The following is a 23,348-nucleotide window of genomic DNA, read 5'->3' on the forward strand; positions in this document are numbered from 1 at the left end:
ATGTTAATATAAAGAAGACTATTACTGAGAGGAGTCTTGGCTAAAGGAAAGCATCTAATAAAACCACACTTTTCCAGCCAATATGGCCACAGGCTAGCTTGCCTAGTCTCTTAAACCATTGGGCCATTCTCTCTGCCTAAATAAAATTCTCCTAATAACCACACAATACTCACACCGACTTGTTCATTCTTCCTTTTATTTTTACAAAGCATAGCAAAATGAGTAAACAACTGACAGGTGAAGAGTTTGCACAACAGACCACCCTGACCATCTCTTGATTTTATGGGGATCATAGGTGGGAATGTGTTCCTTTAAAGTGATTTTTTAATAGAAGAGTCATCTGAAATGGTTCTCATAGTGGAGGAGAGGAACGACAAGAAATCAACATTCACAATTATTTAAAATGACTTAAAAGCTAAACATAATATACATAGCAACTCCTTTATCCTAGTACAAAAATAGTGCCAGAAACTATATATTTGTTCAAATATATTGAAAAAGGTATAAGAATACAAATAGATATTAACAGTGACTAGTGATGATTCATAAGGTTTTCTTAAACTGTAATAGAAATTCATATTTTCAACTATTTACACTGCTTTCAACGACATTTTTTAAGACATGTTTACACAGGCTTTTGAGAAACATACGGAAGGGTGAAGTGAGCTTTAATACTTTCTTCCTTGCTCCGTGTAGTGGAGCAGAAGGTGTCCAAAACTGTGCACAATTTAGCAATCTAAAAGAACTCTTAGTAATATCTACCTGGCTAACCTATGGGAAAAAACTCTATAGCGTAGAATACATGACTCCTTACGTAAGGTGTTCTTTAAGCTATCAACAGGTTAAATGATTCATATTTGTAAGAAAACAGGCTATTCACTGGCGGATTCTAGTAAGTTCCAGTAAAGAAGGTCCTTGGGGGTGGTGGTAGGTAGAAGGTCCTTGGAAAACTGTATAATACATATGTTGTAGATGAAAATGAAAGTGATATCATGTACCCTATATTTTCTTGTTCAATTTGTAAGATCAGAAGTTGGTAAGCCTCTTACTCAGCACTTTTTGCAGACTGGGTTCCTTGAGGTCACAGCTCTGTCTCGGGCTGAGCACAGTGCCTGACATGTCACAAGGACTCCATAAAGGGTGGACTGTCACATGTCTGATACTAACTAATTAAATTTTACCACTTTATTTCAACTACAGTTGTTCACAGGAGAGGACAGCAAATACACCTTTTCCTCCTCTCATCTTAAAATCACTCTTGTAAACAGAACAGCACTGCTTGTGATGATCTATAAAGCATTGAGTAAAATCTGGTGAAAAACACAGAAAAATCGAAAATCCAATTGGAGTACGTCTAACATTTGTGCTCTATGTTAAAAATAAAGGCACTTTACCGCTAGGAAAGACTACTATATCTGTGACCAGTTCCTCCCAGAACCCAATATTTCCATACACTTTATCTCAGTACTCCTATCTAAGGAAACTATTCTCAACTAAGAAATCAGTGGTGACAACATCACTTTCCAGAGTTTGCACCTTGAAGGCAAGTTATTCAAAATCTCACACTCACTAGTGATCTGCATGAGAAACCAAATAAATGTAACTGTCTTTTTTTTTCTTTCAGTCTTTGAAACATAGGAAGTGACATGTGGGATTAGATACCATGCTCTATAGCCCAATATCCCACATGTGACAGTGGTCTCCAGGGCCCATTAGGGCTTACACAGTGGCTGCCTTCTGTGACATCCTTGAAGACAAAGGCTTTGCCCACACATTAACTCCTTTAATAGCACTTGTTCAGGCACACAGAGGTTAAGTGACTTACACAAGTTTACACAGGACTGCAACTGACAAGGGCCAATCCTGTGAAAAATATAAGGCCGGGCAACTTTACAGACATCTTTTAACAACTCAGTAAAATAGTGGGCACTTTTTGGGCTGAAAATTGAAATTGAAATGGTATGTCATTCAGCTATACCCATGACAACTTTAATCTAGAAAAAGAATAACTTCTTACTAGCTATGGGTAATATAAATACAGAGTGGGGAAGGGAGGACTATAAATATATTTTTTCCAACTTGGGAAGATACTGGAAAAAAATATTCACATAAGAGCAAAAGCTCTCATTTGTGCCCATGTACGAGATAATCTAGATATGGAATTATTTTCCTAAAAATTAAAAATTATTTGAACCAACTAACTGGTCCTAAAGAAGTACTCTTTTTCTGTAAAAGCTAAAACTTCTAACAATAGAGCAGACACAGCACTAACCAACTTCTTTTAATTGCTAAATTAGTAAAGTAAAATAAACCACTATGTAAAGTTAAACCAAACAATTCCAATCTATGTACATCTTCTCGCTTGTGAAAATGACACACATACAAAACCTCCATATATCTCAGTGACATATTAGATGGGTCTAAACAAACTATTAAGTATATGATTACAGATTTTAGCATAACTGCTAAATCACAATGCGTATGATAAAAAGGTTACTAAGGACTGCTCTTCTTTCAACAATTTTTCTACACTAAGGAATTATGTATGCATGCATAGTTGTATACCAGTATATGTTATTTTAGTGACAGCCTGTGTAACTTACACACCAGTGCCACCAAGAGGCAACTTTGTAGATCTCACCTATATGACATCAAATAAAAATTGAATAACATCCTGAAAACACAAGTATTACGACAATTACACATATAGCAACAAACAGTTGGTAACTTCCTAGACTAGCCTTTACCAGTAATAAAGTAATGGCAATACAATTTATTTTGCTTTTTTTTTCTTTACCTGAATAGTAAGAATAAAGTCACATTATTTAAGATACACACTCAGAATTTTAAAAAACTTGATGGATATGTTGAATTTTAGGCAGTTTAGAAAAAAACACCAATATGGATGGGAAAAATATGTTTGGTAAAAGTTCTTTGAGGGTGCTGCACCATGTCCCCAAGAAATTCTCCACCCAATTTAGTGACTGAAACTCAGAAACATTTTTTTTGGCATGGGTGGTTAACAAATCACACAAACAGCTCTCTTCCTACTTTCCCTGAGTCCAAACATTAGCATATATTTGGAATAGATTTTCCTTTCCTGAACCAGTTGCTAGATTCACTATCTACTTCTCCAATAATGAATAAATTGGTATTTAGGGTACACACGATCAATGGGAATCCACTCAAACAGGCTCAAATCTAAGACAATGTTAGCATTTTCTATATGTGCTAAAATTAAAATCTATGAGAAGTAAATATCAACAACTATATGGCTCAGGGTAAGCATTTAGTATACACACCCAAACTTCCGTGATACTGAGCTGACCAGTCCTATGAACTGAAAAAAGGGCAGTTTCTCAATTGCAAACTCAGTACTCTTACGTTTAATTCAGGGCTAAGCCTTCTTACCTTCCTGCTCTCTCACTTTAATTTTTGACCCCAATAGCAGGATAGTCCTTTGCTGTTTATACAGTTAAAACTATTCTCTATACTTGCTCTGACAAAGAAAAATGATGATTCATTTTACCTTTTATCTGCAGTCGTATCTCACCTCAAGTCAATGCTCCAATTATCATATTTTCCTCAGTTTTCTGTTGAGACCTAAACTGTTCACTCATAAACTATGGTTTGTAAGAAAAAGGATAAGGAAGTTATTTTAAAAAGGAAGTTCAATATTCAAAACACGGACTCTCAGAGAGGCTTCCAACAGAATATTTCTCTTCACTGAGACAGATACAGCCATTCCATTTCCGGATCACACCCCCATCCCTCCCTCATAAAGCCAGGGACCATGAAGTCCATGAAATCATTGTCTTCTAAGGCTTCCCCTGCTTTCCATCAGGCGGTGTATACTGAAATGACTTACGGTTAGTCTCTGGATAGATGTAAGTACTGAAATGAAAGAGTTCTCCCCTTCCTGCTCTCAAACAAAAACAGCAAATTGATTAAACAATACCTTTTCTTTACAGTACTGCCTTAGAGTACTTTCCAATTGTTGCAGAGTTTTGACTTTTTTTTGTTAAGGTAATACAACTGTTGACAAATACTATCCTTTCCCTGTAAAATCCACTAAGCCAGCACTTTTCTCTAACTATGATGGTTTTAAATGTCACAGAATACATTCAATTTGCTCCTAGACTATTTTTGAGAATGAAAAGATTCCAAACATTCTTTAGAAGATTGGTAATTCAGAAAACACAAAACCAATTATTTAAAATCCCCAAGCAAAAAACAAAAAAGCAAACCCCCAAAACCCAAAAAACAAAACAACAAAAACCTACCTCAGTGCAAGAACTTAACTTGCACTTTGCAGTACACAAAGTATCACAGAGCTCTCATCTGTGTGCTAAGAGTGGGTGGTGCCAATAATCTCAGATCAGTGGCATAAAACAAATATACAGAAAATATGTAATAGTCCCCTAAAAACGTTTCATGCTGTGCTCTTAAAAGTTGTGCAAAAATAAAAATACAGCAGTGGCAAAGTATATACTAAATCTGTACAGTGTATAGCAAAATTAGACATCCTGCAGATACACCATCTGTAAACTTCAACTCCACGTAAATAGGCCACTCAGTTCCGCTTGGCCTGGCTGCTTTCCCCATTAATCAGCGTTTTCTCCTGCTGTTCTGCTAGGGCCTGCCATTTTTGCCTGTTCTTTCTGCAGCCATCCAGCAAAGGGAAGCAATCCTCTGATACGTGGGTCAGAGCCTAAAGAAGAAAAAAGAAAGCAAACAACTAGAAGGCATCCAGGAAATAAGCCCTCTCCCCAGGCCTATTAGCAAAGAGCCACATCTTACACTCATTTCATGAGCAGGCCCACTGTTGGGGTTTCCACAAGCTGTGTGAACAAACAGGCAGCTCATTTATGACTGATCTCTCCTCATCTATACTGACAAGTGGCATGTGCTGGGATAGAGCATACACATATATTCCAACATAATATTACTCAGTTATGCTTGAGACAGATCTGTATGGAATCTGCTCTGCAGGGAAACAATACATTTTGCTTTTTTTGTAGTACAGATGGCTCTCCCTAAGTGTGAGTGTACTGGGCACTGTTTAGTTTTCATTTTTTTCTATAAAATAGTTCTATACAATGTACTTAAACAGATCTGTATCCAAGATTATAATAAAGATTACTTTATAATTCTGCATGGTATTATTATTTACTAATTATACTGCAATACATATTTAGATATAAAAAAGTTCACTGCAGGAATAGAGAAACTCTGAAAATAACTTTAAATACCCAACGACAGGGTTGGATATATTAGTTCACTATTTTGCAGCCTTTACTTTTTTTTTTAAAGATTTTATTTATTCATGAGAGACACGGAGAGAAAGGCAGAGACATAGGCAGAGGGAGAAGCAAGCTCCCTGCAAGGAGCACAATGTGGGACTAGATATTGGATCCTGGGATCATGTCTTGGGCCAAAGGCACACTGAGCCACCCAGGTGTCTCTAATTTGCAGCCTTTAAAAATATCATAGAAACACATATGGTATGGAAGAATACACATTATGATATATTATGAATTACAAAAAGCAAATTTGTTAAGTGAAAAAAATGAAAATTTCATAAAACATATACACTAATATATTAATAGTAGTTATCTGCATAGTGAAATTATAATTCCGTGATTTTCTGCAAGAATATTATTTCTGTAATAAATAATAGTAAAGGTACGTAACAATATTACATAGAATTTAACAGTAGATTCAAATGAAGTAAATCCTTACACAGATACAAAATGTAGGATAAAACAGTTATGAATTGTGAAATGTCTGGATTAGAAGATTCTAGGGTTTCTTTGAGTCTTGACATTCTATAACCCTATGATAAATGCTGTTTTCCCAAACAGTTAAAACTTAAGATAGTTTCCTACTTAACCTTTAAAAATAAGGATAGTGTCTACTTTCTGTACTTTGGGCTTAAGCATCTAAACTAGCAAACTGGATGTTTTAGGAAGACTATCTCTACCTAAAAAATAAAAATCCCAAGCCAGCAAATGGGAACCTGTACTATTCTTCCAGCTACCTCCTTTACATCATTATAAAAATTTTAACGATATTAAAGCTACACTATACAGGATCCCTGGATGGCTCAGCGGTTTAACGCCGCCTTCAGCCCAGGGCATGATCCTAAAGACCCAGGATCGAGTCCCACGTCGGGCTCCCTGCATGGAGCCTGCTTCTCCCCTGCCTGTGTCTCTGTCTCTCTCTCTCTCTCAAATAAATAAATAAATAAATAAATAAATAAATAAATAAATAAATAACTCTTTAAAAAAATAAAGCTACATTATACAATGAGAAAAAGAATGATTTTTTTTCTTTATTTAGTCCTAAACTGAAAAAAAGATGCTAACATAGAGTATGCACAGTATCCCTCCTTAAGGTAACGTAGTTAATTCTTTTTAGTATTCCTACATCAGTTTGCTAGAGTCTAGCACAAAGTACGCACTCAACAGATAGTTCTACATTGATGAATTAAAGTTTTTGAGAAAAATCAAATATAAAATGTGTTCTTTATTCAATGCAAACAGTGTGATCATCAGGAAGGGAAAAGAAAGAAGAAAGAAAGAAAGAAAGAAAGAAAGAAAGAAAGAAAGAAAGAAAGAAAGAAAGAAAGAAAGAAAGAGAAAGGAAAGAAAGAAAGAAAGAAAGAAAGAAAGAAAGAAAGAAAGAAAGAAAGAAAGAAAGAAAGAAAAGCCTAGTGTCAATTGCTTCAATTTACTTGAGGTTTTAATTCATAACACAGTCTAAGTTTAGCAAGTCTCGTGTTTTCATATAAATACCTCATATAGTTGCAAGCAGATGGCATCTATGAACCCAACTTGCATACTTGGGATTTTGTTTTTCTTCTCCCTGTTCATTAGATCCTGAAAACACAAACACAGAAACACATACACACACACACACACACAAACACAGAAACACACATACACACACAGATCTGCATTTACTTAAAGAACACAATGCAAGTTGGCTCCAAAAACATGCATCATGGGCAGGGTGAGAAAGGCCAGGTACTTGCCTATCTGTCTCCTTCCTTTGTGGGGAAGTTTCCTACACTCCCTGCCAGCCCTGTGCCCTGGAAGACCCTGATCCTTACTGCCTTGTTCATCCTGGCTGACTTTTCCCACACTACCTTGGAATTGATCTCTTACTAGAGTCAGCCACTGACCCAGAGCTGACCACTGACATATATCTGGAGAACAGCTCTGAATTGTCTATTTATTGATGTAAAATCAAACACCCTCAGTTTTGTGGAAGAAGCCACCGAGGCCACAGCTGATTGCAATTCAATTCATGCAGAGAGCTTTCTGAGTGACGATTATGCAGATGTCCCTCTGTTTATTCCCAGGAGGTCATGGCTGGAGCACCAGATGAGCCCAGCACTGCCATGGGAAGAAATGAGTCTGTCTCAGTACTTGTTTAAAATGAAGCAGATTTCCCATTAGCTGTTATCATCACTCTGCTACCCACCACTTTCTAAAAAGATTCTGAGCTTCTGAATGAGCCTGCCATTACATTAGAGGACACTGAGTAATTGTGAAAGACACAGGATGTGCCCAGCTGAGGCTAAAGAGCAGAGTGGATGGAGCTGTACACAGAGGGGGGTCATAACCATGTACCCATTAATATGGGTTCAATAAATGTCCATTTGAATTGAAAAAAAGACTCAAGGCTTCATTTTCAGGAAAAACTCATTCTAAAAGCCAGAAATGGCTTTTTTTTTTTTGTCTGTGAGATCCATACTCTGTGTATCAAAGACCTTAAAAAAATCTGTGCCCTTTAACATAGCAATTCTGGGAATTTATCCTAACAAGATGATGAAAACTGGCACAGAAACATTAGCAACAGAGAAGTTTATCAAAGTGCTATTGGTCATAGTGAACACTGCAGACATTACAACAGAGGAAGCAGGGGAACTATGACTCCATTTACTTCATGTGATCATTATAAATAATACACACATGAACATCTGTTAGAATGGGAATTAGCTTATGATATTTAAATAGAAAAAACAAATTATAAAAAAGTAGGTACATTATGATGTAAAGAATCTTTTTCTCTTATTTGCTTATGTTTTCTGTAATGAACATGTGTAATTCTTTTCATAAGAAAAAATGTTTTAAAAACTAAACTGAAAGAAATTGTGTTCCTCAGTAAAGATCCCATAGAAAATATAAGAAGTCTACACTAAGCAAGTCTATCTGTATAATTCCTACCACCAAGGTCTCATACTTACAGCAGGCTCTATGTTGAGTTCTTTTCTCTCTCTGTCTCCTTGGTCAAAAAATTCAGTTGCTACAAGTTCTGCTATCTGAAATAAATAACCGAATGAGTTTTGGCAATTAAAAGCGTGTAACTGTCAAATAGAGACTTTGAATAAAGATAATAAAGTCTATCAAAGCTAGCTTTCAACCACGTCAGTAAAATGATAATAAAGCAATAATGAGTACTAGAAATTATATTTTGTTTGCTTTTAAATATGTGCCTCATCACAAAGGCTAGAGCTTGTAACTTGTAATTAGGCAGAAAAAAGCAACAGGTTATTTCAACTTCAGCAATCAATGGGGAAGAGGCAGTGTGTGCCCATCTGTACGCATCATCAATGAGATATTGGTTAAGCACCTGTTATACCACGGTGCCGATATAGGTGCATATATGGCACCTGACAGATATGCCTTTTAAGTTTATTTTAATCTACATGTTCCTCCTCTTTTCAAAATCTTTCCCTGTAATTTTTGTTGTTGTTGTTAAATAAACTGAGTTGTGTATCCTGAAGTTCCCCACTATCTGGATTTTGGCAATTGCTTCCCCATGATGTCATTTGATGTTCCTCTGTGCCCTGGATTTCCACACACTAATAAAATCTAGAGGCTGGATTAGATAAATTCTTTTCTTGGACTACTTCATAGGCAGTGCTGTGTACTTCCATCAAGAGCTATATAACGCCTGGCTGCCTCTCTTTTTGTGCTATTAGAGACCATGAGTGATCTTTGTCTAGATCTGCTAATTCAGGGGCTACAAAAAGCTGATATTCAAAGTGATCATTCCTTTATAAAAAGGAATAGTTGAAATATTGAAATACAATAAACACAATAAAAAGAAAGTTCCCACCATCAATTATTTAGTTACCCTAAAGCACAATTCATATAAGGAAAAGAAGGAGAAATGTTGGATTTTTCTACTTTAATTACCATTTGAAAAAAATAACTTTGGGTTCCTAAGCAACTTATCAAGGATAACTAGGGAAGGTTTCATTTTATTTTTACTATTGTTTTGAACTTTTAAATTTAAATATATTTAATGTATTTCAAACCTTAGTGACACTGAGATTGTCCATTTTGACCAGTGAGCTTAATAAGGTGGCTTTTGTCTTTTGTCAAAACCCTATGAGTCTTTGATAGCTTCTCTGCTTTCTGATATAATAAGATGTTCCAGGCTCATTTTGTACATTTCCTGCTTTACAGCTGCTATCAGCTATTTCTTTGTTGGAGCCCTTGTTCATTTAAACTGAGGTACTTAGAAACCCCAATATGAGCTCAATCATTACTACCAGGTTAAGCCATTATTCAGAGGACAGAGCCAGGATATACAACAGAAGTTCAAATAACATTTCAATTCAAGTTCAGGACTACAACATTTCCACCCAACCTTATTCACCTTTATCTTTCTACATAAACTGACGATCCTGGCTGTCAACAATACCAATACAATCTTTTATTTGCTTTTATTCCATATAATCTACAACAGTGATTGAATATCTGTACAAAATTACCACTAACACTAAGATTACTGAAAACAGCTTTAAAGGCTTTTTTTTGGTAATTCCTTTTTGTTTTTAGGGTACATTCCACTGTAGATACATGATCAAATTACTGTTTTAATGTCACGTGGAATGAAATAGTTCCTTTTAGTGTGGTTTTGCAACCACAAATCAGGTTTGTCTCATTTTATTTTCAAGGCTTAGGGCTACTTAGAATTCAACTTTACAATTTTATTTTTTTTAAGATTTTATTTATTCATGACAGACACACACACACACACACACACACACACACACACACAGAGGCAGAGACACAGGCAGAGGGAGAAGCAGGCTCCATGCAGGGAGCCCCATGTGGGACTCGATCCTGGGTCTCCAGGATCACACCCCAGGCTGAAGGTGGCGCTAAACCGCTGGGCCACTGGGGCTGCCCTCAACTTTATAATTTTGAAAACGATTTATGTGGTTCCAAAGTTAAATCTACACTAGTACATAGAACTCATTCTGTAAATGTACTATAAATTACTTAATCAGTCCCCTACTGATGAATATTTGGGTTACTTCCAGTCTTTGTCCTTACCAATAGTACAAAAGTGAACAGCCTTGTATAAAGGTCTTTTTATATTTTTTCCACTATATCTTTGGGATAAGATGCCTAGAAGTAATGGTAAATGAATATGTGTATTTATAAACTTCCCAAGAGTTACAGTATTTTGCATTCCTTGTTTTCCCTCAACTTCCCCAACAGAGTAGATCATAAAACCTTTGGATTTTGCCAACTGGACAGTAAGAAATGGTATCTCAATGTTGTTTTTCTGTGTGTGTGTGTGTGTGTGTGTGTGTGTGTGTGTTTTAAAAGATTTTATTGGGGCAGCCCCAGTGGCGCAGCGGTTTAGCGCCGCCTTCAGCCCAGGGCCTGATCCTGGAGACCCGGGATTGAGTCCCACGTCGGGCTCCCTGCATGGAGTCTGCTTCTCCCTCTGCCTGTGTCTCTGCCTCTGTCTCTCTCTCTCTCTCTCTCTCTCTCTGTGTCTCTCATGAATATATAAATAAAATCCTTTAAAAAAATAAAAGATTTTATTTATATATTCATGAGAGACACAGAGAGAGAGAGGCAGAGAAAGAGGCAGGGGGAGAAGCAAGCTCCATACAGCGATGTGGGACTCCAGGATCAACTGCTGAGCCACCCAGGGTCCCTCAATATTGTTTTTCTTTTAATGAAGTAGAATTTACATACTGTGAGTTGCACAGAACATGAGTTCAGTGTCTTGACAAATGCATATAACCATGTGACAAATACCCCATCCAAGACAGAGAATGCTTCTACCACCCTTAGGACCCTTCTCAGTCAATTCCTGCTCCTTCCTTCCTTCCTTCCTTCCTTCCTTCCTTCCTTCCTTCCTTCCCTCACAATCACTATTTCATTTCTTTCACCACAGATTAGTTTTGCCTGGTCTAGAACTCTATATAAATGAAATCACAGGATATATTCTTTTGCTCTGTAGAGTGTTTATGAGAATCCGTGTTGTTGCATATCAACGGCGAGTTTCTTTTTATTGTTGAGCAGGACTCCACTGTACAAGGAATATACTGCAGTATGTTTAGCTATCCTGCTGGTAGATGTTTGAGTTGTTTCTAGTTCATTTTTTTTTTTTTTAATTTTATTTATTTATGATAGTCACACAGAAAGAGAGAGAGAGGCAAAGACACAGGCATAGGGAGAAGCAGGCTCCATGCACCGGGAGCCCGATGTGGGATTCGATCCCGGGTCCCCAGGATCACGCCCTGGGCCAGAGGCAGGCACTAAACCGCTGCGCCACCCAGGGATCCCTGTTTCTAGTTCTGATTACAGTAGCCACTCCTCATCCACAGTTTTGCTTTCCATGGTTCCGGTTACCAGAGGTTAATCACGGTCCAGAAGCAGATGATCCTCCACCTGATAGATGTTCAGAAAGTCAACAGTAGCCTAACGAACACTACATCACAACACCTGTATCCTCCACCTTGCTACCTCTCAACTTTATTGTCTCCCATCGTCACGAGGAGAGAGGGTGCAATATAATGAGAGAGAGAGACACCCCACATTCACATAACTTCTATTGCAGTATATTGTTATAATTGTTGTATTTTATTATTATTGTTCATCTCTTACTGTGCCTAATTTATAAATAAAACTTTATCATAGTTACGTATATAATGAAAAAACATAGTATATATAATGGCTCAGTCCTATCTGTGGTTTCAGGCATCCGCTGGAGGTCTTGAACATGTCTGCCACAGATAATCTATTAGGAATAAAGCTGTTATGAGATTCTATACAAGCTTTTTTGTGTCAGTGTAGTTTTATTTGCCTTTTTTCTTATGAATACGGTTCTGAGAACCTTGGCAGATGAGTAAGGCCCATTCACATTCCAACAACTTTTAGTTCAAATTTTTGGCTTATTTTTTTTTAGTGTTGCTGTCATTTTTTCTTCTCTATTTTTACAAGTTTTTTAATATTAGGGGTATTAACTATCTATCAAATATAAGCTGCAAATATTTTTACCATTTTCTCATGGACTTTTACTTTGCTTATAGTGTCTTTTGCCATTGATTCTGCATGTTGAGCCATAGCTAGGAAAGTTTTCTCACTCCTAAGTTATAGAAGAATCCACAGATGTTTTTATTTAGTACTTCTATGGTTTAATTCTCACATTGATCTCTATGCTCCATTTGGAATTTAAGTATGCAAAGTACATCCAATTTTGTCTTGCCATCTGGTTATGGAAGATGGGAAAGTCACCCTAAGATTATTTAGTAAAAAAGTCTCTCTTTTCCCCCAGTTATTTGAAATGCTATCTTTATTATATACTAAATGTTCTATGCAATTCTCAATGCTCTATTGTGTTCCGCTAGCCTGTCCCCAATAACAAACTATTTTAGTTATAGAGGCTTTATAATATTGTTTTTCATGTCTGGACCCCAACTTCACTGCTCTTTTTTGGGGATTTGATTAAGAAGAAAGGATAAATGAAAAAACAAATTATTCTCTCCTCCATTTTCTTCCCTATTTGGAAATGGACATATAGTCCCAATTATTATGGAGCAGGACAGTCTGTAAAGACTACCTTTCCTGAGTGCTTACAGAGTGTCAGCTTTGGCACGTAAAGGGGACATTTCATTTTTAAAACTTTTTTTTAAAAGATTTTATTTATTTATTCATGAGAGACACACACACAGAGAGAGAGAGAGAGAGAGAGAGGCAGAGACACAGGCAGAAGGAGAAGCAGGCTCCATGCAGGGAGCCTGACGTGGGACTCGATCCTGGGACTCCAGGATCATGCCCTGGACTGAAGGTGGCACTAGACCGCTGAGCCACTCGGGCTTCCTGGAGGGTACATTTCTGATCTCGTTTTCTCAGCATGTGAGATGAACCTGTCACTGGGCTCCATGACTATGCATCACAGAGCCCTGACCAGCAGCGGGCTGTCAACAATCTTGGGTAGTGCATTTAGGATTAACAGCACAGTTTCAAAAACCAAAACACAATATACACATCACTGTATGTACAGCTATCCCTTTTGTGAGCCGAGGCCCTTTACTGCCTCTGCAAAATGTTAGGACAGTTACTTATTTAGAGAGAAAGATATATGTCTAGCCTCCTAGCCATAGGCCCTGATCACATCCCTCCTGATACCTTATATCAACATTTCCTATATTTATGAGCCCCAAGAAATGCTTAAGTTCTACTCGTTAATGCCTACTTGGAGCTGAGGTATAGCTGGCTAGGCTAACTATAAAGAAGAAGAAAAATAATTTGCTTCTCCTATTTTTCAGGGTTATTTAAAAAATGTGCTAAAAAGATTCCTAAGTGAGGCAGAAGTAGTACTGGGATTAAAAGACTATCAACAGCTAGGTTTTTGCTGTGTTAATATAGATGTTCTCTTTCTTAATATAGCTTATATTAGTAAATGTTAAGGAATCTTCTAAAAAAGAAAACCTGTTTATGTCCAATTATCTGCTTTTAATGCTACTTAAAGATCAGATAAAAAAAATTCCACAAATACTTTAGAAGCCACTTTTAGGAAAACAGACTTTTCTTACTTTGGCTTTTTTTTAAAAATTTTTATTTATTTATGATAGTCACACATAGAGAGAGAGAGAGAGAGAGAGAGGCAGAGACATAGGCAGAGGGAGAAGCAGGCTCCATGCAGGGAGCCTGATGTGGGACTCAATCCCGGGTCTCCAGGATCGCGCCCTGAGCCAAAGGCGCCTGCTAAACCGCTGCGCCACCCAGGGATCCCTTACTTTGACCTTTTAATCCCTACTTTTACTGTCACCAAGCAACATACCCGTTGTTGAATAGGCCACGGTTTTGTAATGGCAGACAGGTCACAAGCTGTCATCAGCATCGCTCTGTTAAGGCAAAAAGAAGCCCAATGCTATGATTAACTTTTTATGCAAATATATATTCTCAGTAAATAGTTACAGGTAAAAAGGTTAAATTAAAGCCTCCTAAACTCTGAAGATGTCAGTTTATAAAGACTAAAGAAACAGAAACAATTTATATGGAAGTGTGGCTGACTCAGTGATAGCAGAATGTCAACTCTTTTGGTTGCCCATTGAACTGGAATTGCCCTAAAATTGCCTCATTTAGCTCCAGATTGGCACAAGGAGAGAAATTATTAACCTCTGGGCAAAAACTTGCCTCCTGTTACTATTTTTTTTCACCTTGGTAGTCCATTCTCAGTGAAGTAAGATGAAAACACACTGACTACTAATAATTAGCCACTGAAGGATAACATCAGATATCCTACTGATAAAAGTCCTAGGGGAGCAAGAATTATGGTGGGTCATCCTTTTTTTTTAATGTTTTATTTGAATTCAATTTACCAACATAGAATAACACCCAGTGCTCATCCCATCAAGTGCCCTCCTTAGTGCCTGTCACCCAGTTACCCCATGCCCCCACCCACCTCCCCTTTGGTAACCCTTTGTTTCCCAGAGTTAGGAGTCTCTTATGGTTTGTCTTTAATGGTGGGGTCATCCTAATGCTGACCTCAGCACATGTGAGAAGCTCTGGCTTCCAAACAGTTCTGCCATTTCCCTTCAAGAGGGAAATGAGAGGATAGTGCTGTTTCATCTTTCTGTTGAGAGAAGTGGAAACCATGCTGGGCTGTAGAGTCAATGACAAGGTGCTCTAGAGCTCAACAGCATAATTGTATGAAAATGGTTCTGTCCTTCGTGCAATGTTTTCCTATGTTGGACCCAGATGTCTGTTTGTAATAATTTATCTAAAGGAACAGGTGGAAAGGCCATCACCGTAGTATAGAAACACTTGTGGTGAAGGACTGTATCCCTTGTCCCTGCAGGGAAACCCAACCTAAAAAAAAAAAAACACAAAAACGTCCTTCTTAACTACGTTAGGCAAAAAGAAGAGTGGTTTTCTGCTGCTACCCTAGCTCTTCCACCACCTCTCCTGGAGAAGTGAGTGCAACAAAGATACTTTTAATCATGTTTAAACCCATTTTCATGAAGGATTTCAGTGCTTGCCAGTATAAACCACTTGCCCCAAAGAAGGCTATGCATCCACAGAGGCTTCACTAAGATCTGAAAAATGAGGGGATCCCTGGCTCAGTGGTTTAGCTCCTGCCTTTGGCCCAAGTCGTGGTCCTGGAGACCCGGGATTGAGTCCCACATCAGGCTCCCTGCATGGAGCCTGCTTCTCCCTCTGCCTGTGTCTCTGCCTCTCTCTCTCTCTCTCTCTCTCTCTGTGTGTCTCTCATGAATAAATAAATAAATAAAATCTTAAAAAAAAAAAGATCTGAAAAATGAGTGCACACAGGGACACTGACAACTCCAACCGCACTTCTCCACTCGAGGTCCCTCGGGTAGGAGGGAGCAGCAGGGACCTGTGCAGACTTGGAACTGCAGTTCGTTTCTTTTTTTGTTATTGGGATAAACTGTTCACTAACTATAGTAGCAGGTCTATACTTTTTCTTTTCTTTTTTTTCTTTTTTGTTTTTTAAAAGACTTTTATTTTTAAGGAATCTCTACACCCAACATGGGGCTCGGACTCCTAGCCCTGAGATCAGGAGTCATGCTCTACCAAGTGAGCCAGCCAGGTGCCCCTTAAAAGTTTATACTTTTCTAAGCACTGTGATGAAAAACATTTTGAGGCTATGAAGTTAAGCAAGATTACAGAACAGCCGGGCATTTGAGTATTGTCTCCTTAAAATCTGCATCTTCATTTGCATGCTAAATGGTATCATTCCGTTTAAAGAAATGCTAATTTCAGGGGCATCTGAGTGGCTCAGTTGGTTAAGAGGTTAAGCATCTGCCTTTGGCTCTGGTCTTTTTTTTAATTTTATTTATTTACTTACTTATTTTTTTTGGCTCAGGTCTTGATCCCAAGGTGCTAGGATGGAGCCCCACATTGGGCTCCCTGCTCAGTGGGGAGCCTGCTTCTTCCCCCTCTGCCCCTTCCCCCAGCTCAAATAAATAAATAAAATCTTTATTTTCTCTCTCTCTCTCTCTCAAATAAATACAATCTTTAAATAAAAATGTAAGATTAAAATCGTAATAGCACTCCTTGGAATTCTATGTCATTCTTCTATTATTGACCACTTGTTCTTTGTTATCAATCCAATTCTTGCCAAGGCAAAGGTACCAGTGAATGCTAACAGCAAAGGGGTGGTGTCTACAGCTGGAAGGGAGGGACAGGTGTACAGGGGAGTTAAATGGAAATCCTGCCTATCTGACTGTGCTACGCTACTATCACTCAAGAGAGGGAAACCCTTTACAACCATCCTCTTGCTCCCACAATCTTTGGGGTGCTATTTGCAGCTGTTCCATTCCAAAGAATCAGGAATATGAGCAAGGGGACCTTATAGCTTTGTATCAATATTCAACCGCCTTTTAAAGGTCCTTCTAGGACAAAGTGATTTATTCACTTGCATTTGCAAATCCATTTCCTTTCAAATAAATATTCATATTCAGCCCTTTATATAACACTAGAGAATTCTGACAGCCTCGAAGATCATCACCCTGTGACAAATAACTGCAGTAAAATCTGATAATAGTAAAATTAATTGGGTAGCAAAACTTCAGCTTTAAGGACAGTAAACCTACTTACAAAAACAACTCTTTTTGATGAGGATCTTCCAAGTTGAATTGATTTTTTCTTATAAGTTCAAAAAATTCTCCTCGTCTCCTTGAAAATAAAGAAAAATATTTGGTAGTTATGATGAGTCCCCAGGCTCTTGTTTCTTTGGTTGACAGACTCACAGAGTAAATTTTTTGGAAAAAGATCTCTAATGGTTTTTTCCTCTCTTAAAATCCAATATAGAAATCATTTAAGGAACTAAAAATATCTCACTTTCCTCTCTTCTTTCATTTTCTTTGGGTAAAACAATAAACTTCATCTAGTTTTTAGCTATGAATCACAAATAATAATAGTAATTTCAATTCTTAAACATGATTTTAAGAAAATGAAACAATAGGAGTTAAAAATTTGATGCCAAGAATGACTTAAGAAATTTTAATTGTATGGCATAATCAGATTTATATGGCTTCAGTTTAATTTCATTTATCTTATATATTATGGTATAGGATAAAAACTTTATGTTCATAATAATTATTTTATGTCAGTATAAAATAGTAAAGGCTTTTTGAAGCAAATTGACTTTGGGTGTACACTAATATTCACTAGTGTACATACAGTGTGCAGTGAATACCTCCTATGCGCCCAGCACTGTTAAGAATCTTGGGAAGTTATTAAGACACGAGTCCTTTTCAAAATCTAGTCGGATGGGCAGCCCGGGTGGCTCAGTGGTTTAGCGCCGCCTTCAGCCCAGGAAGTGATTCTGAAGAGCCGGGATCGAGTCCCACATCAAGCTCCCTGCATGGAGCCTGCTTCTCCCTCTGCCTGTGTCTCTGCCTCTTTCTGTGTCTCTCATGAATAAATAAATAAAATCTTTAAAAATATATAAAATAAAATCTAGTAGGAGACACAAAACAAATGTAGAAAAACTTATCTAATAAAATTGACTCAAAAAAAAATTGACTATGTGATCTGAGTACCAAAAATGAAAAAATACATTTTGTAAGGGTTCAGAGGTGAGACCTGAGTGGCCTGGAAAGGCTGGAAGTCTTTGTGGTTACAGGTATTTTTAAATTCTTAGTAACTTGATAATCTTTATTCTGCAATCATTTTAAATAAACTAAGGTTTGCCGCTTTTTCTTTTATCCTAATTAACTTTAAAGTGCTCCAAAATCCAACGATGCGGACACTTTTAGATGCAGTTATTTTTAGATGTACAATAGTGAATATCTGGTATGTGTTTTTGTGTGTCTATTCTATTTGTTTTTACTTCTCCTAAGAGTGGTTGAAGCCATGGATGTGACTCTCTGTGCAGAGGGAGAGAGGGCTGCGCTTCAGGGAAATCCCATGAGTGCCACCAGCAGACTTGCCTCACTCCTATACATGTAGCAACAACCTGGTTTGTGTGTGGGAAGCTAATGCCTCCCCAAATGCAGCAAACTCTCCTCCTGATTTTAGAAAAGCAGTTTAGTTACAGGCAAATGCATACATGCATGATAAATACTACTCTAATGCACACTTTAATTTTTTGAGTCAGTAGCTTCACTAATTAAAGTTCTACATTAATATTCTTCTGCCAAAATCAAATACAAAGAAACAAGAGTTATTTGTCTTGCACTTACTTAGCTCCTTCTCCTGCCCACCTAGGCTTAGATGACAGCATGGAGGGACTGTCACGTGGTCAGAAGCTGGGGGAGTAAAGAAAAGGAGGCAAAGCGAACGGGCTCTCAATCTTTAGGTTGGACAACCTAGCATGGGATGACGTTAGGATGGTTATGTACTTGGTACCTAGCTTCAGAGATATAGCAGTAGATAAACAGCACAAATAACTCTGTATTCTGTAACTGCTAGCATTAAGTAAGAAGTCAAAGGAGTATGCTTTCCTGGCTTCCTTTAAGAAACTGCTCCATTTGAAAAACAAGATATTTGACTTGCCAGGACATTTGTCTTTATAATCTAAAAATTTTCCAATGTGCATTTTAAAAGTTTGAAACAATGCAAACACTTCCAAGACCTATTTATCTCAGAATATTTCTTAAAACTTACTTAATGTACAATGCTAGGTCTGTGGCTAAAATAGCTTGCTTGATTATTTTCAGCGTGGTCTTATATTCTTCAATGGAGAGGCCACTGAGAATCTGATTGCCCTTTATAAAAAAGAAAACCATCATTAGCACTCCACTTGGAGAAGCTGCTGACAAGAACAAAATCTGAAGTTACAGTGACATTATCTTAAACACACACCTTGTATTCTGAGCTAATGAATACAGAGGACACCTGCTTACTTGGAATAAATGCCATGAAATGATGTTTGCCCTCTATGCTTCCACCCCTACCACCTCGTCTGATAAGAAAGACAGCTTCATAACGGTACATCTACCTACACATGCATGTTTTTCCAAAACTTAAACTCCTTTGTCCAGACCTAAAATCTAATAACTACTATATATCTTTGTCCTTTGGACAGGTTAATTGCTATAGTGTACAGCAAGAGAAACTTTGAAAAATCAAAGCCATCTTAATGGACACGAAGAGTAGAGTAGTGAAACTTTTAAACAAAATGATTATAAAGAAATCAGTTCTCTATGGATTTTGTAATAAATCCAGTAACATTTTTTTGGATGCAAATTTATATAATTTTAATTTATTCAATACTGAGAACAGTGTGTATTCTTTAGGAGTATGCCAATACAGATGAGTTACTGGGCGTGGGCCAAAGGTGTGTTTACTGGTGATAAAAAGCAAGGATGGGTTAAAACATCTATAAAAAATATTGAAAAGGTGGTAAATTCAGCTGTAAACAATGAAAAATTTTTGCTATATAACCATTTAAAAAATTTTTCTTGTCTGTAATTTAAAGCATAGTGGCTCTCTCATCTTGAACTACGGAAAGCATCTCTTGGAGACTCAGCATATATTCAAAACAACATCTGCAAATTAAGTCAGATGTGCTTCCTAAATCTCAGGGCCAATAAAAAACCCCAGAGGTGTAGGAATGAGATCTGGAGGCAAAGGATTTGTTCTGAAGACAGGGACACTGCTCTGTGTGGTGTGCCAGGGCTAAGACACTAGTTCGAGAATAACTAGATGCCAACATTGTGGCATATATCTAATTAATGAATCCATGATTACAACCATAAACATTGTTTTTTAAGTATGAAATCATTTTAGGTTCTAGACCAGAAAGAAAACTATTTAGAAAAAAACTCTTGATACTTATATTTATTTTAAGAGATTTTTTTTTTAAATTTTTTTTGTATTTATTTATGATAGTCACAGAGAGAGAGAGAGAGAGAGAGAGAGGCGGTGCAAAGACACAGGCAGAGGGAGAAGCAGGCTCCATGCACCGGGAGCCCGACGTGGGATTTGATCCCGGGTCTCCAGAATCGCGCCCTGGGCCAAAGGCAGGCGCCAAACCGCTGCGCCACCCAGGGATCCCCCATATTTATTTTAAAATAGAACAATTTCAAGTGGAAAAAGAAAGAAAAGGTTACTACTCTGTGGGATGGCTTGCAATCTCCAAGTTTTGGAGGCATGGGGTTGATTTCAGTCCAGTCCTTTTCAAGGACCACAAAGAGGGCTAAAGAACCTTAGCAGGGGGCACCTGGGTGGCTCAGCAGTTAAGCATCTGCCTTTGGCTCAGGGCGTGATCCCGGGGTCCTGGGATAGAGCCCTGCATTGGGCTCCCTGCAGGGAGCCTGCTTCTCTTTCTGCCTATGTCTCTGCCTCTCTCTGTGTGTGTCTCTCATAAATAAATAAAATTTTAAAAAAGAGAAAAATAAAGAACCTTAGCTTTAGAAAGGAGGTGAAAGTGAGCAACCCGATTTTCAGGAGCTGAGGAAGGAGCCATAAATAAACCAGACAGAGGTGATCATTCACATTAAAGAAATATCTAGTAGAAAAACCTCACAAATGAAGGCACTTGGCAGGGATCATGAACTTACCCACAAGAAAATAACTTGGTTTAAACACCTACCAGGCACAAAGGGTAAGAAACCCCTCACAGTACCTGTCTGTTGAGAATGTTCATGTCCCTCTTCTTACCTATTCCCTACTCCCCAAGTCTGGAGGGGTAGGAAACTACATGGGGGTTTAGGAATGAGGAAGGAGATTTAAAAAAAAAAAAAAAAAAAAAGACTAGAAAACTCATGGGACTCCCAAATCTCTAGGGCTCAGAGAAGAACTAGCCACTCTGGGTAAACATAAAAAGATGGAGGTAAAATTGCTTTAAGAGTATATACCATGCATTGTGTTTGTTCCACATAAGTTGTAGTCTTCACTTTTTTCCTATTATAAAGGTAATACATGCATTTAGTAGACAGTGTGAATAATGAACAAATCAAAATAAGAACATAAAAAGTATTAATAATTTAACTAGACAAAGACCACCTTTGTTGATGTTTTGGTGTACATTATTTTATTTTCCTTAACATAAATTAGCATAGCATATGCTTTTTTACATTGATAAATACTCATTTCACCAAACTGTTGAGTAGCTTTATTCCTTAACATAACAGTTTGTTAGTGGTCAGAAGATTCAATAAAAAGAGGAACAGGCATGGTTTTGTGAAAGCAAACCTTTGAGAGCTGTATAAACCACTTCATTTGACCAAAAAAAAAAAAAAAAAGAATTAACTGAGAGCCATAAAATACTAGTTTTGCTTGTTTCTAGTTTGCAAAAACCAAACAGAGGTGAGTAACCAGATATCCTTTATCAGGCAACACTTAGACAGTCTTGGTTGTCTAGAGAAATGAGGCTAGGAAGATCGCAAATGTTTTGGCTTTGCCTTCCTTACCCAAAAAGGAATAAAGCATGCTCAAGAATTTATGATGCTGGGAATAAATCCAAAATTTAAAAATAAAACTGAATTTATAAAGCTCCCTTTTAAAATTCCACAACCATAAAGTAGGTACTTACTGGACTATTAAGAATCATCAGGCACTGGTCAAAATGATGATGCTCCATGATTGAATGGCAGTAGAGTTGAGCAAGTGGGTGTTCACTTCTGAAAAATATTTTGTTGAAGAGAGAAAAACAGTTTAAAATGACCAATTTCCCCCCAATATGTCAGTTATTAATGTCTTCTTCATACCGGTTAATAAAAAAACGGGCTACTGCACAAAATTAATCAAACTAACAATTTTCTCTACTTTTGCTAGGGAAAAAAGTGAGTTAATCTCTGGGAAATAGAGAGTCAAACTATTTTCAAATACCTGTGTGATCAGTGCCAGTTCAACTTCACTGGTTTTAATACTGATAAAATAGTAAATTGGAAGAAGGACAAAAGACTAATTTCTTGAGACATGAAAAAAAAAAAATCTCTGAAATACCTGTACCAATGAGATTTTTCAGTTTCAAAACTGCAATTTAAAACCTGGAACAAATTTCAGTGCTAGTCTTTCCACTGAAATAAGGCTGGAGGTCAGCATATTCACACGTGCCTACATATCCAAAAACAGCAGACTGAGATGGAATTATCAGGTTCAATTTTGGAAGGCACAGAAAAGGGGCAGGGCTGGTGCACGCCCCCCTTTGAAGGGAGGGAGGAGACAACTGTGTTGGGACACACGCCCCATGTGGGATCCAGGTTATTTCAGTATGGGGTCTCCTGCAAGCTCTTTAATTTGAGCTTGGGGGAAACAGTGGGGACCATTTGGCTGGGTGAAGGGGGTGGGAAGGATAATTACACTCAGTTCATTATATGGAACACGCAGTCACAAATCGAGATCTAAAGCATGACACACACAGCCCTCTGCCTCATACTTCTCATGATCCTTCACATGTGAATACGAAGCACAATTTTCACCATTTTTTCTGGAAAAGAAAAAGTCAGAGGTCCTGAAAGTCTCTGTTTCTAAAATTTATAGGACAGGGGTTTATGAATTGTAAAGTACAAGTCAGTGTTGGAGAACACAGTTGACTTTGTTATTTCTTTATGCTACTATATGAATCATTAATTTACTTTGCATTTAACTTGAAGATAGAGAAGCTGCCCAAGAGGGAAGGAATAGAACACCGGAAGGAAATGAGCGGAGTAAGAGTAGCTTAAGGGAAAACCCAATCAATAAAAGGGAAATAAACCTAAGAGAGTGGGCAGTCGTCTATTCTTGTTTAATCTTCCACCAATCCTGCCGACTCCCAAACCTCCATTTTCGGTGCTGCTGTAACCTTTCCCAAGTTAGCTCCTGCCTGCCCGCCTGCCTTGCTCCCTCCACGTGCAGGGAGTTGTACAATGGACCAGATGCTGCGCTCGCCATCGGATGATGGGACACAACGGATGGAGTCAAAGGAGCAGAGTTATAAAAAAACACACACGTAAATTTGTTGGAGACTGCTGGAAGCTAGGTAGGAGGCCACTGGGAAGCTGGCAGTCCTAGCTCTAGTTACGTGGGTACGAGACAGCCGGGGCTAGGGTCACAGACTCCCACACAAGCAGAGCAGAGCTGTCTGAAAGCTCCGTAGAGGTAGGAGTTGGCAATGAATCCTGA

General features: G+C 37.8%; 2 protein-coding genes across 6 annotated transcripts in view; both read right to left on the reverse strand.

The window, feature by feature from the left end:
• FABP2 (fatty acid binding protein 2) overlaps window positions 1-3,643 on the reverse strand; it is a 31,677-nt gene extending 28,034 nt beyond the window's left edge. Inside the window, exon 1 of the mRNA XM_077882467.1 lies at window positions 3,530-3,643. The gene's annotated coding sequence lies outside the window, so the exon portion shown is untranslated. The remainder of the gene's footprint in view (window positions 1-3,529) is intronic.
• The window catches only part of PDE5A (phosphodiesterase 5A), a 133,519-nt gene continuing 110,350 nt past the window's right edge, over window positions 180-23,348 (reverse strand). For 4 of the 5 annotated variants that reach the window (XM_077882465.1, XM_077882462.1, XM_077882464.1 and 1 more), the window contains 7 exons: window positions 21,778-21,865; window positions 18,906-19,006; window positions 16,893-16,970; window positions 14,110-14,173; window positions 8,255-8,329; window positions 6,798-6,881; window positions 180-4,711 (listed from right to left, as the gene is read on the reverse strand). In XM_077882465.1, the coding sequence (XP_077738591.1) occupies window positions 4,574-4,711; window positions 6,798-6,881; window positions 8,255-8,329; window positions 14,110-14,173; window positions 16,893-16,970; window positions 18,906-19,006; window positions 21,778-21,865 (628 nt within the window). In that variant the 3' untranslated portion in view covers window positions 180-4,573. The remainder of the gene's footprint in view (window positions 4,712-6,797; window positions 6,882-8,254; window positions 8,330-14,109; window positions 14,174-16,892; window positions 16,971-18,905; window positions 19,007-21,777; window positions 21,866-23,348) is intronic. The other variant, XM_077882466.1, reaches the window with a different exon arrangement.

This window comes from Canis aureus, chromosome 33 (assembly GCF_053574225.1).
Source record: "Canis aureus isolate CA01 chromosome 33, VMU_Caureus_v.1.0, whole genome shotgun sequence".
Lineage (NCBI taxonomy): Eukaryota > Metazoa > Chordata > Mammalia > Carnivora > Canidae > Canis > Canis aureus.